The sequence below is a fragment of the Falco peregrinus genome, chromosome 12 (assembly GCF_023634155.1).
Source record: "Falco peregrinus isolate bFalPer1 chromosome 12, bFalPer1.pri, whole genome shotgun sequence".
NCBI classification, from domain to species: Eukaryota; Metazoa; Chordata; class Aves; order Falconiformes; family Falconidae; genus Falco; species Falco peregrinus.
Genome location: NC_073732.1, coordinates 19,059,220 through 19,073,648, shown reverse-complemented (window position 1 = coordinate 19,073,648; position 14,429 = coordinate 19,059,220). Strand labels below are relative to the sequence as shown.

At 53.6% G+C, this 14,429-nt stretch overlaps 1 protein-coding gene across 6 annotated transcripts in view; it reads right to left on the bottom strand.

Annotated features, from left to right (window-relative positions):
* The window catches only part of DVL3 (dishevelled segment polarity protein 3), a 35,687-nt gene that overhangs the window by 7,989 nt on the left and 13,269 nt on the right, over positions 1-14,429 (bottom strand). For all 6 annotated transcript variants that reach the window (XM_055817328.1, XM_055817332.1, XM_055817331.1 and 3 more), the window contains exons 2-4: positions 4,867-4,936; positions 869-990; positions 356-462 (exon numbers count right to left, since the gene is read on the bottom strand). In XM_055817328.1, the coding sequence (XP_055673303.1) occupies positions 356-462; positions 869-990; positions 4,867-4,936 (299 nt within the window). The remainder of the gene's footprint in view (positions 1-355; positions 463-868; positions 991-4,866; positions 4,937-14,429) is intronic.

Genomic DNA, 14,429 nt, shown 5'->3' with positions numbered 1-14,429 from the left:
AAACAATGCTGCTAAACTCATGGAAGCCTTGCAGCTGGTTCTGTGGCAGAGCAAGGAGCAGCACGAAGGGACAAGGCTAGAGCACTCTGCTTTTCAACCAAGGAGTGAGGCGCTGCTGTCTCCTGCTCTTGAGGCTTCTACAGGAGACATCTCCTTTGCCCCCAAAGGTTTCAACACCAAGCTCTGATGCAACACAGCTCCTGCCTCCAACGTGAGGCTACGGCCTCAGATCACTGAACAGCCCTTCTAAGGTGGGAAGGTTCTGCAGAGCAGAGCTGCCCCATTTATGGAGCTGGTGCCCCCTTTGTGCCCCAGCCATGCCCTGCAGAGCTCTTGCCATGTTACCAACACTCACCATGCTCAGGCCCATCTGTCCGACGAGGTCGTTCCCTTTGCGATGACACCACCGAGTCTGTCTCTGTCTCATTGTCCAAGTTTTCCCGACTCCCCCCAGTGTTAGGGCTGTGATAAGATAAAAGCAACAAATATGTCCAACAGGGAGCAACCTAAAGCAGGCTCTCCCTACCTCTATGCTGGCCAGCGTAAGCCTCCAGCCACCAGCTGTCTCTTTGAAGGACAAGAGCAGAGGTGGTGGGGAACAACCACAGCACATCTATGAGTGCAGGGCAAGGGGCTGGGGGAAACTGTGCCAGCTCTTTGCCATCTTCCTTGCACGATTTTCAGCATGCCCTTGCTTGTTGAATAATGCAGCTCCACTTCGAACCTGCTCCCAGTCCCATCCTCCTCCCCCCTTAGCTGGCTGTGATCTCTACCAATTTGGGTCAGAGTGTCCCAGTCCCTGGTCTGGATTTACAGCAAAGTCAGTGTGGGTCCCTCAGAAATAAGGACAAGTGTCCAGATAACTTACTGGAAAGAGGGGGGCCTAGAGTCTCCAATTCCTCCCGTGCGCTCCATGGAGGGTGGCAGCTCCGTTTGGTTATCGGCACAGACCGAGCCAGCATCTGAATGGGAACCCTCTGCAGACACCAGCTGGAGGGACGACAGACAGAGAATGAAATGGCTGAGGCACTGGGAAAATGCTTACAAGAGTGGCCAAATGAGCTGGCCAAATGCCTGCCTGGCCCAGGACCTCATCTCTGACAGTGGACAACAGCAGATGCCCAGGAGCAGGTATGGAACAGGCCAAGCATGCAGCAACACTCCCCCTTAACGCCTTCCCAGACACTGACTATTTGTGGCTCAGGAATTCCTGACCCAGCAGTGAAGTCCGGGTGGCTGACAGCCCTGCTTGGAGATTTTGACATCATCTGTACACCCACACTGCACAATTTGTACACTCAGGTAACATTTAGCACACGTCCTGTAGCAAAGAGTGGATTCCCCTAGTTCTTCTTACATCAGAAGAGGCAGCTGTCAGTCATTCCTTTTCTCAGCGTTACCAGCCCCTACACCTCCCCCTGCAAGCTGTGGGTCCCAGCAGGACTTTCACCTTCCCAGCCCACAGGAGCTGGGGGTAACAGAGTTCAGGGCTGAGGCTGGCACTGAAATAAGACTTCAACATGCTCTTTTTCTGGCTTCCACATGCACTTTGCAATCTTTCAGGTTGTGCCCAAAGAACTGGCTTGGGCACAATCTCCAGCCAACCTCTGGAAGGCTCAACAGTTTCCTCAGTGCAGAAATTCAGGAAAGGGTCAAACCCCAGGAACTCTTTATACCAGCCATGGTCTGGGGCAGCCCAGACACACCTACATCTGTGCCTCTGGCTCTAAGATAAACCACCAACTTCAGGGCTCAAGGAATGAGGTGGAGCCTCTCCTGAGAGGAATGCGCTCACCAGTGGGATGAAAGAGAAGATGGCTCAAATAAGCTCAGTGGAAAGTGGTTTCCCCAAAATCACTCCCTATGCAGGTTTGCACTCTCCCCACTTTCAAGCTGGGCTGAGCAGGGCTAATCCCAACAGGGCTGGGCAGGAAAGCAACAAAAAGCCTTTTCCTTGCAAGAGACATTTGGGGACCCTCAGAGTGGAGGTAACAAGGTCCAGAAAGGAGTCCCACCTCGACCAGGGAGCAAATCCCCAGGGACAAGCTAGAGCTCACGTGTAAGGGAAGATCAAGTTCCATCTTTAAGGACCTTCCAATGTGCTTTTCACATCTGCCCCACACCTGTCTGCTGTATGGCATGGGCAAGCAGGGAGGGTGGCTCTCTCCCAGTGTCAGGGAGGGACTGCAGGGCCCAGCACCCTGATCTGCCCCAGACTAAACAGGCTGTGGGTCACCTGGAGCCAGTCCAGCACAGTGAGGAGACCAGGACAGGGGTCAAGCCTCAGCCTGTGTACTTGAAACAACTGCCAAGCCATCAGCCATCACAGAAGAGGTCTGATCCAACAGAGATGAGGGATGCCTGACTGTGGGTCTGGACAGAAGGATCATGAACCACAGCCTGGAAAGGAGCCAAGAGCTGCTGCCCAAGCCATAATGCCCAGCGTAAATGCAGAGGCAGCTCTGCTGCTTGCTGGCGAGGGGATCACATCCACATGGAGGCAGAAGCAGATGCCAACCCAGGTGCTGGAGGCACAGCCCATTTTCACAGGTCTTGAGTGCTTCCCAGAATCACTGATGAAACACAGAGCTGTGCCCTGCCCATCTTTCGGAACTGCGGAAACCTTAATGAAGGGGGGACGGATTCCACAGATCATCATTAGGGCACAGAGAGAAAAGTCTGCTGCCAGAGAGGCATGGGGAACAGAAACGGGTGCAGCTGGGCAAGGAAGACAGAGCAGCCCTGAAAAAGCCACAGCCAAGGCAGCAGACAGGGCAGAAAGCACCCTGGGGTGTCAAAAGCTGCAGAGCCTGTCTCACAAGCCCCAGGACAAGCCCAACGGCTCCTGCTCTCGCAACTGTCTAACCAGCTCACACTCAGTGTCTCACACTCAGCTCAGCTTCCCTCCCTCCAGAAAGCCCCAGGCACATGCCCGGCTCTGCTCCTGGCACCTTCCTGGTGACTTGTCTTCCCAGGACACATCCCACTCCCTGAGGGCCACATCCCTGCTCTGGCAGCCATTGCCTGGGAGCACAGGGGAGAAGAGATGCTGAAAGTGGCCAGCATTGCCTAAGGAAAAGTCATACAACACTCTATGCTTGGAGATCTCAAGGCAAGACCAGGCAAATAGATCTGGACAGAGGGAAATAGCCACAGGCAGCTGTCAAACAGCAGCGAGGAGGAGAGGAGCGGGGGTGTTCCCAAGCTTGGGGACTGATGCTGCCTTCCACCAACACTCCTGGGGCTGGGATTTCCTCCAGGGAAGGTTTTGATAACCACCCTGCACTTTTCCTGCCTCTTGCACTGTCAGGAAATATTCACTTGGATCCATGCCCCCATCTTTCCCTCTAGCTAAAATTACTACCAAGTTCCTAAAATAGCTGCATCCCCAGCCTGTCTGGCAGAAGCAGCGAAACAAGTGCTGCCCCCTCAGCCCCCAAACCACCCATGGACAAGGATACTCTCAGCAGAGAGAGAAAAAGGGATCATCAGCTGTGCATAAAGGACTCAGACTGCCGTCACCCCTTGTGCACAAGAGCCAGTAGCAGTGCTAACTCCAGGCACAAGTTCCCTGCGAGGAGCCAGCACACCAGGGCAGCAGCACAGTGCCCTGGTCACAGCAGAGCTGCATCGGACCCATGCTGCTCACACTGAGCAACCAGAGAGCCCCAATAAAGAAAGCTAGCAGCTGCATGGATGCGTGGATGACAAGGAAAAGCACGTCAGGTAGAAAAAGAGCAATGGAAAAGGTTCAGAGACTGGGATTCCCCATATAGCACGTGAAAACAAAAGGCAGCTGGAAAGGGACAGGTGGGGAGGTGTCTCAGGGCAGATGCAGCAGCAGCAGGGATGGTGGCCAAGCGCTGGACGGGCTGTTTTCCGACCGGCCTGGCTAGCTGCTAGAGGCAGGACCGCAGGCGCCTGGCTGCCGGCTCTTGGTGTGGGAGCCCTGTGCACCCTCTCCTCCTGGTGCAGGGCAGGACCCTACTGGCCATGCTGCTCCCCTGGCCAGTGTCCCATGGGCAACCAGTATGGCAGCAGAGCGCCTGCTCACCCGGTCCTGTCACCCACACCCTCCCTCCCAAAACACAGTGTTTTCACGGCTCCTGGCCCAGATCTAGCTGTTTGGTGAAGGGACAAATGCAGCACTGCATCCCACCTAGCCTGATTTACTGAGGATTTTTGCTGTTTAGGGGCTATTTGGTGGCCTCTGGAAAAAGGCACTTGGGTCTTGGTTCTGCTCCTGGTGTAGATCCACGCACCCTCATCAGCACAAACTGCAGCTCAGCAGAGGGGGAAAAAGGGATGACGGGCTATGGAGGCTGAACACCACCTCCCCACACGAACAGAGGGTCCCCTTGGGGGCAAAGGGAGGCATGCGGGCAGGGGACAGAGCGTGTGCATGGCACGGCACAGAGGGAGAAGCTTGTCCTGCAGCTGCCCAGGCAGTACCTTCAGTCTTCAGGGCAGTCAAATCCAGTCCGCTTCACCAGCACTAAAGTCACTTAAGCCCTTTGCACCAGTCACAGGAGCGGGACTTTCCTTGGAAAGCTGACCCTGCCATAGGGGCACACGAGTTACGCTGCTGACAGGCCAGGACCACCACCTCTGCCAGGCATCAGTTACTGCGAGTTCTCCACAGAGGCATCTCACATCTTTCCCGGCATGGGGGACCCAGCACCACGCAGCACCCTCTCCATCTGAGGGACTGGAGTGTGGTAATCCAGCTCATCAGCTTCGATCGCAGTCAGCACGCCGACAGTATGGAGCCGTCCCTGTGCCTTACTTGGCACTATGCAACCTAACGGTGGTTTTCAGAAAGGGCAGAAACAGGCAGCGAGATACCGAAGCAAGGGGCTTGCTTACCCAGGACACCACCCGGCCGTTGAAGCAGGGAAGCTTGGCATTGTCATCAGAGATCTCTTCTTTCACCACCCTGCAGAAGGGAGAGAAGGCAGTCAGAGCTGGGTCCAGGACTTCAGAGGAAAAGGAGACTTTCCCAAGGCAGGTGTTTGCACCCAACAGGAGGTAGAGCTCAGGCTTGGCAACGGGGTGGGGAGAGGGCCAGCAGCTCCCTCCTGCTGCCAGGCTACAACTGCCTATGCCCACAGCCACGACTGGCAGGCTGGAGGTGAGAAGACAAGGGCAGAACAGGCTCTCCCATGCGCACTCAGCTATTTCATCCCCCAATTCACATTTTAATCAGTAAAAAAAAAATATTCAGATACATATCATAGAATCATAAAATTATTTAGGATAGAAAAGACCTTTAAGATCACCGAGTCCAACTGCTAACTTAGCACTGCCAAGTCCACCACTAAACCATGTCCCTCAGTGCCACATCTATTTGTCTTTTACATACCTCCAGGGATGGTGATTCTACCACCTCCCTGGGCAGCCTGCTCCAATGCTTGACAACTCTTTTGGTGAAGAAATTTTTCCAAATATCCAATCTAAACCTCCCCAGCACAACTTGAGGCTGTCTCCTCTTGTCCTATCGCTTGTTACTTGGGAGAAGAGATCAACAACCACCTCACTACAACCTCCTTTCAGGTAGTTGTAGAGAGCGATAAGGTCTCCCCTGAGCCTCCTTTTCCCCAGGCTAAACCACCCCAGTTCCTCAGCTGCTCCTTGTAACACTTGTGCTCTAGACCTCCACCAGCTCCGTTGCCCTTTGGACACGCTCCAGCACCTCAGTGTCCTTCTTGTCGTGAGGGGCCCAAAACTGAACACAGGGTTCAAGGTGCAGCCCCACCAGTGCCCGGTACAGGGGTACGGTCACTGCCCTGGTCCTGCTGGCCACACTGTTTCTGATACAAGCCGGGACGCTGTTGGCCTCCTTGGCCACCTGGGCACGCTGCTGGCTCACGTTCAGCCGGCTGTTGACCAGCACCCCCAGGTCCTTTCCCACCAGGCAGCTTCCCAGCCACTCTGCCCCCAGCCCGCAGCGCTGCGTGGGGTTGGTGTGACCCAAGCGCAGGACCTGACACCTCACACAGGTGGCCTTGGCCCATCGATCCAGCCTGTCCAGACCCCTCTGCAGAGCCTTCCTGCCCTCCAGCAGATCAACGCTCCCACCCAGCCTGGTGTCGTCTGCAACCTTACTGAGGGTGCACTCGATCCCCTCGCCCAGATCACCGATAAAGATATTAAACAGAACTGGCCCCAGTACTGAGCCCTGGAGAACACCACCTGTGACCAGCCACCAACTGGATGTAACACCATTCACCATCACTCTCTGGGCTCGGCCATCCAGCCAGTTTTTTACCCAGCAGAAAGTACACCCGTCCGAGCCACGAGCAGCCAGTTCCTCCAGGAGAATGCTGTGGGAAATGGTGTCAAAGGCTCTACTGAAGTCCAGGAAGACAACATCCACAGCCCTCCCCTCATCCACGAAGCAGGTCACCTTGCCGCAGAAGGAGATCAGGTTAGTCAAGCAGGACCTGCCCTTCATAAACCTGTGGTGACTGGGTCTGACCACCTGGCTGTCCTGTACATGCCACATGACGGCACTCACGATGATCTGCTCCATAACCTTCCCCAGCACCGAGGTCAGACTGACAGGCCTGTAGCTCTCCAGATCCTCCTTCCAGCCCTTCTTGCAGACGGACACCACATTTGCCAATTTCTAGTCAACTGGGACCTCCCCAGTGAGCCAGCACTGCTGATAAATGATGGAGACTGGCTCAGTGGGCACTTCCACCAGCACCCTTAGGTGGATCCCACCCAGCCCCATAGACTGGCGTGCATCTAAGTGGTGTAGCAGGTCAGTGGCCACTTCCCCTTGCATTATGGGGGCTTCATTCTGCTCCCTGTACTCGTCTCCCAGCTCAGGGGCCTGGGTACCTGGGGAACAACTGGTCTTACTGTTAAAGACTGAGGCAAAGGTGGCATTAACTCAGCCTTTGACACTGTTTCCCCCCAGCATCCACTAAAGGATGGAGATTCTCCTTAGCTCTCCTTTTGTTGCTAGTGTAATTATAGAAATATTTTTTATTGTTTTTATGGCAGTAGCCAGATTAAGTTCTAGTTGGGCTTTGGCCTCTTCTGATTTTCTCCCTGCACAACCTCACGACACCTTCTAGCCCTCCTGAGTTGCCTGCTCTTCTTCCAGAGGTCATAAACTCTCCTATTTTCCCCTGAGTTCCAGCCAAAGCTCTCTGTTCAGCCAGGACCATCTTCTCCCCTGCTGGCTCGTCTTTCGGCACACGGGCACAGCCTGCTCCTGTGCCTTTAAGATTTCCTTCCTGAAGAACGTCCAGCCTTCCAGGACTCCTCTGCCCTCCAGGACTGTCTCCCAAGGGGCTCTGTCAAACAGCCTCCTAAACTGGCCAAAGTCTGCATTCCAGACGTCCAAGGTAGCAGTTGTGCTGATCCCACTCCTTCCTTCTCCAGGAACTGGGAACTGTACGATTTTGTGACCACTATGCCCAAGACGGCCTCCAACCACCACATCACCCCCAAGTCCTTCTCTGTTCACAAACAACAGAGCCAGTGGGCACCTTCCCTAGCCGGCTCCCTCACCGGCTGGGTCAGGAAGTTCTTCCACACACTCCAGGAACCTCCTGGACTGTTTCCTCCCTGCTGTGTTGTGTTTCCAGCAGACATTTCCACCAGTTCACTTATTTCTAAAGAAATACATAACTTGAACTTCTTTATAATGCTCTGAAAGAATCACAACCTATGCCAGAGATTTCTAACAGATGAAAGTGAAATACATCAAACATGCTGCCTCCCAAATGTTACTGTTGCTTTTTAATTAGGTACATAATATTTCAACATCACTTCAAGCTTTATAGTTCTGCCACAATGTCATGTTCCCGCATTACACAAACAGCCACGTTATTATCAGTTTTCACAGTGGAGGGAGCCACTGATAATTTTTTTCCCCCAACAGTAAAAAAAAATCAGTTTTCTTTGGAGGGAAAATTTATTCTTTCTACTTTAAATGTCACTGGGCATTGAGTCTGCAATCAAAACAACTTGTAAATTCACCAGATTCAATTAATAACATCTTTTGATAAATCAAATTTAATGGCAAAATGGGCTTTAACAAGCTCATTTTCTTTTCTATCCAATGACAATGTTTTAACCACTCTCATTTAACACAAAGACATCTTACAAGTAGTTCATGCTATTAATTTCCCCTTCCAGGCTATATCTAAGATAGTTTGACACATATTGTGCTTTAAAAAAAAAAAAAAAAAAGTAGTAACAAAACAGTGAATAATTTATGTTTGAAGAGAAAAAGAATCCAACAGAAAAAGAATAAAAGAACAAATATGAGAACAAGGAAAACTATGCATTAAAAAAGAAGTAGCTTATAAGTAACTAACAGAGTACACAGAGGTGGGATCCCGCCAACAGCTCTGAAGGGTCCCCAAGCCAGTCCCCAACTCACGGAGAATTGAAGAGGATGCAAGCGTGGGATGTGGAGCTGTGACCCATTACTCCAGACTGCCAAGCAGCCCAGGCACTGCCATCCAGTTGCAGCACACTGGGGTTTGGAGAAATAGGTACTCTGTGCTCCCAGCTGTGCTCCTTGGTGTGCCAACAGCTGCCCAAACTCACTGAAAACAGCACAGCAAGGCTCACCAACACTTGCCAGGCATCAGCAAAAGGCAAATGAACAGTGCTGGAAGACCAAAACCCGGAAAGCAGGCTCACTCCACCCTGCTGGCTGTGCTGGTTGCTCCAGTGACGCGCAGCCTCAGCAAAGGGCTGTCCCACAGGGTGAAAGGCAGCACATTGCCGCGTCTTTGCTGGCAGCTGGCACTCACAATCCCTGCCCAAACTGGAGAGCCAGCAAAGGGACTGGACAAACGCTTCCCATCTCCAGAAGGCACAGATGAGGAGGTCATGGTTTGAGCAGTCTAATCCACTCCCAAGATGTGCGTTAATTCCTCTTGCACAGATGGAGAAGCAGAAAAAAAGCAGGAAAGGAGCAGTGAGGATGGATTAAAACCCTGCTGGCTTAATGCTTCTTCAGCATGCCCTGTGCCAGCCTCTGCCCAAAGTCCCTGCTGACCAAGGTGAGTGTCAAACACAGACAGTCCCCCTAGGACCTGTCCCCTTTGGTGCCCATGTCAACCCTTTCCAATGCAGGCAAGTTGTCTCCTCGCTTCCAAGCACACGCACACACACACACGCACCCTGGCCTGGCTGCACTAGCATCCATTCATACTGTCGCCAGCAGCCTGGACTTCATCCAATTCCTAGAGAGAACTTCAGGCAGAGCCAATTTTCAGTGCTGCATGCTGCCTGCTCAGGGACACAGAGCCCTGCCTGTGGGTGAAAGGACAGGGTGATATATTTGCAGGGTCACGGTGACCAACCGCCAAGCCCAAATGAACTATTCCACTTTCAGTGGGGACAGAGAAAACCAACGCACAAGACCCCCTGCCCACCCTCAACTGCAATGCTCGATGGAGAACAAGCCCCGTCTGTCCTGAGAGCTGGTCCCTCGTCACCCCATTACCCCACTGCTGCCCCAGACATCCCAGGGGTCAGCTCCACCCTGGAGCAGTTTTCTCCCTCCTTCCCCAGCCACTGCATGATTTATCACTATTTATCACCCAGCTGTCAGAGCACAATGGATTATATATTTAGACTCTACAGAGCAAAACCTGATAGCGCTGGAGTTGGACACAAGCCGAGCAGGAATCTCTCTGTGGTCCTGCTCGTGTCTGTCACTCCCTGCGCCGTCCCAGCCCTCTGTGCCCTGCATTCCTCGCCAGCCTCAGCCCTGGGCTGCAGCCTTCCTCCCCCCACCTCTCACCACTCTCTTCAAGCCACACTTCTCACAGGAACAGGCCCGCAGGTTGAGGCAGAAGCCACCAAGCGAGCAGCCTCTGGGGGAGCTGTGAGCAGTGCCACGTCTCCCCTCCACGGCTGCACGGGAGGCGGCCATGAGATGGAACTGCCCGGTGGCTGTGCTGGGAGGGAAAAGCATCCCGTGAACGTGCTGGGAAGAGCCCCCAGCTGACGGGGCCTGAGCCCAGGAATCCCGAAAGAGCAGGCCAGGAGCTCAGGATCTCTCAAAGCCTTTCCTTTTGGCTGGAGCCAGCGCAGCCCAGGGAAAACATCTGCCCGAGGCTGATTTCAAAGGGACTGCTTTTAGTTTAGCGTCCATCAGGGCAGCTCGGTTTCAGGTTTTCCCATATTTCAAGTCCTGCTGGGGGCTGGGCACAACACAGCTGAGAACGGTGGCCAGGAAAAACCCCTTCCATGGAGCGGCAGGCTGAGCTCGCCCGGGCAAGCGTGGGTCCGGGCCCTCGGTGCCACCGCTCCGCACGGAGCATCACCCAGCACACCGGCCGCTCGCCGGCCCCGGGGCCAGCAGACGTGCCGAGGCCGAGCTCCCCGGCACTCATCTGCCTTGAATTTTCCAACAAAGAGACCTGCGGGAGGGAGGAAGGAGGGAGGGTTACAGGGGAGGCAAGCCGAGTGGGCGGATGATTCAACCGCCATCCCCAGCGACACGGGGGAGGGGACAAGGCTCTGGCTGCCGCAGGAGCCCGGCTGGAGTGTGCAGAGGGGGCTGCCAGGGCTGACACAAGCAGCACATCTGCTCCCATGCAGCTGGGGGAGGGGACGGGGCAGCCCCGACAGCGGGGAGGGAAGCGGAGAAAACCCAGCACCAACCCTGGCTCCATCCCTACCCTCCCACCAGCTTCTCTGGAAAAGCCAGCAGACCCTCTCCCCATGGCCTGGGAAGATGCCACGCTCCCAGCTTCCCTCCCGTCCGCTCCCCACCAGCGGGAGCGGCTGGCAGCCTGGAACAAGGATGCAAGAGGCAGGCGAGGGGCAGGCGGGCAGACGCTGCCTTCTCCAGGGAGCCCCAGCCTGGCTCAGGAAATTAAGAGGGTATTTTGTATCACAGAGTCATGTCCCAGGAATGAAGGGAAGGTGGGGAACAAGAGAGGGTGCACAGGAGAGAAAGGAGGCCATAAAACCCCAGCCTCGAAGCCGGCTGCGCCGTGTCGGAGACCCCCGGCTGCGCAGGCGTTACCAGCGCAGCTGCTGTGCTCCCAGCCTCCCCCTCTCCCCTCGGTGGCCTCCAGCCCGGCCAAGGCTGCGGATACAAGGGAGTTTCTAGCTTCGGCCAGCTCTGGTCTCTCCCGAGCAGGACCTGCTCACCACAGCGAGGCCCCAGCGAAGAACTTGGATGGAATAACGCAATCCCAGCGAAAGAAGAAATCCAAGAGGCATCGACAGAAGCGCCAGCAGGAGGATTTGAACCTCAGATTTGGATGCAGGCTGGAGCTCAGCAGCGATCGCTGCTTGTCTCTGGTGGTCCCGTCCCTCAACTTGTCCATCCAAGGGCTCACAACGGGGAGGATACTTGGAGAGGATCGACCACGGGACATGGCAGTGATCTGAAAAGCTGAATCTGGTGTTTGGGGTGGGGGGGAAGTACCAAGGGAGGTGAGGGAAGGGGACCCCCTCAAGCATGTTAGACAGCTCAGTGGCCAGAATGAAAAGGAGTTTGTTACTAGGGAGGTGCCAAGATTGGGAAGAACACTGAACAGTGACAATTTCACGCTAAAAAGATGTAAAGCTAATGAAAACCAGTAAGATCTTTTCCTTTGTTTAGTCTGATTATTAAGAAGAACGAACTTTACACAACAGAGACGTTTTTTCCAACATTGCAAAGCCCAGAAAATCAACATTAAACTTAATCTTCTACTACAATCTCCCAAAAGTGCAGATTAGGTAGGTCACTCCTCTGAGCTTAACAGCCCCCATAAGAAGAAAAAAAGAAAACAAAAAAAACATCAGGAGACGTTTCTACCCAATAGCACAAGCTTCAGGGATTTACACACCAGAAATGTGATCTCATTTTCACCATCTATAGTACACACCCCTTAGGGCAGAGATGTCTTGTCTCCAAATTAATAATTGCTGCATAGCAAAAGGAAGCACCTCCATGTGTTACTATCCAAATGTGAGCATCTCCCAGCTCTAGAGCAATATCCTCCCCTCTTCTGCAAGATCAAATGCTGGGGCTGCAGGGATGAGCTCTGCAGTCATTTCACCAGAAGACAAAACTGGACACAGCAATTGTCCAACAAAGCTGAGATTTCAGATGGGAAACAGTCGCCTGTTACGACTAAGCCCAGACATGACACGTGTGCTTCCCATGGGGATACAATCCCCTCAAGGGCTACAAGGCCCAACCAAAGAATACACACGCCAACACCACACGTGTATTGGCGAGACCTTGGGCTTTGGAGGCAAAAAGCACGCATCAAACAGGATGAGAGGATTTGAGTTGTCTGTGTCCATAAGCCAGGGCATTCTTTGCGTCTTCTTCACTTTATTTTTACCCCCTGCGCGAGGAGGAGCAGTACACAGGATACAAATTGCACGGTGCACCGGGGTGAAAAGGGCTCTCGGAGCGTAAACAGAGACCATCACTCTCGCATTTAATGTCCCTCCCAAGCCCCCACACAGGGCTCCACTGCTCCTCTATGCTGTAGCACAGGGTAAGAAGAGACACACAGACTTGTAGGTGGCTTTGTTCAGACCCTCCTGCCCAGAAGAGCTGCTGTGCTCCTGTCTGTCCCCACATGCTGTGTGAACATGAGCTCCCTTGCAGCACTGTCTTTACCTGGGGTGCTTTAAGAATCAAGAAGTACAAACCAGCTGTCCTGCTAACAAAATGATAACACAGCTCTGCATTTGAGCATGAAAGGCCACCTCCGTTCTCCTAACAAATCAAGGGAGCTTTACTAGGGTTCCTCGGGGAGCAGGTCACGCCATTTCAAGCTACTACCCACTCTCCTCAGAAGCAGGGACACTGCGCCCATGAGTGAAACCACAGCAAGAGTCTCCTTTATTTTTAGGCTGTAATCTCTACAGCCTCGCTCAACCATGCTCACCACTACTGCCCCACAGCCTCCGCACGTTCCCCCCACTGTCACTCAGGCAGGGGCCAAACAGACATCTAAGATGGCACCTGTTTTCCACAGCAACCCCTCATCAACACACTTGAAATCACTCCACTGGACACACACCAGGACAACCACAACACCCCTGTCCAGGAGATGCTTGGCTCCAGCTGGACCTGCACTCAGTCCTACCGGCATCACTGGGTGGCAGATGACACAGGACAGACCTCCTGTTCATCTAGCCCAAAGACTGGAAAAGGAATGGCATTTAGGAACGAGCTACCCGACCTCACAGGCCTGCCCGGGAGCAGCACTTATCAAAGCAAAGCTACAGACTTTGATTTCGAAGTGAGCCCAAGAGCCCAGGCGGCCCCTCCTGCCTTGATCTCCGAGTGACCATCTGGCTGCAGCACTGCTCTGCAAACAAGCCCAACAGGCCTGGCCTCCGACCCGCCCTGCCCAAGCGATGCTTCCAACCCCCAGAAGGACATTTAGAGACATCATCAAAGCAAGCATTCTCCAGGCCCCCAAAGGTTCAGTGACACTTTCAGGCTCTTTGAATTGGAAATCAGGACAAACGGGAACTCCCAGCAGAAGCCCAGCCAGGCTCTTCACCCTGGTAGATCAGTTTCAGCTCCTCAACAACCCTAAGAGCTTGCACAGCCCAATGCAAGGATACAAGACAAGTGCAAGGGCTCATTGTGAGAAACAAAGATTTGAGGTTACATGTCTGCAGAAAAGACCTTCAGAGGAACAGAGGTAAATCCACAGACAGAACAGTGACCAAAAGCTGGGCTTGAATTCAAGGTGGGTTAGGAAACAGGCCCAAGGAAGTCCCTGCCAAACAGAGAAATGTGTATGAGACAAGGTAAAATCCCTGATGCTGTTGCTATGGTTCACATGAATGTTCAGAGACAGCAAGCAAACCAGAGGAGGCTTGTTCTGTTGTGACACTTGGCTCCATCTGGACACGGCCGGCAGGAAAAGCCCACAATGCAGAGCTGCAACACAGCAGCACCCGCTGACACAGAGAAGGGAACTATACAGAAAGGTGGAAAAAGGGCTTACCCAGCTACTGCTAGCAGCAAAACACAAAGGGCACACCACCACCTTACCAAGAAGCTTATGGATAGGTGCCAGGGAACTCCTTGCAGCTCCACAGAAGTCATTCAGCCCTTTCTAGGCTGGCTAGAAAAGCAACAGCCCCTCTTGCAATGCCTAGGGACTTCACACTGATTAAGACAACAGCAAGGAGCTGTAAAGGGCTCCAAAGGGTGTTGAGGGTATGGTGTGGTGTTAGCACATATACAACAGCCAAGAGAGAGGGCCGTGATGTCCGTGAAGGCTCTGCATGCACCGCGAGGAAGGCAGGACCAGGCCTTCCTTTTCTGGCCCTCAGCTGAGGGACGCCAAGTCAGTTCTGCTTTTTAACAGCAAACGAGGCTCCTGCCAAGAAAGCGCTGCTGCTGTGGAATGTGCTGGGCCAGCAGTACAGCTCATTCCTGGAAAAGCATCAACTCAGCAGGAGAGCAAGGA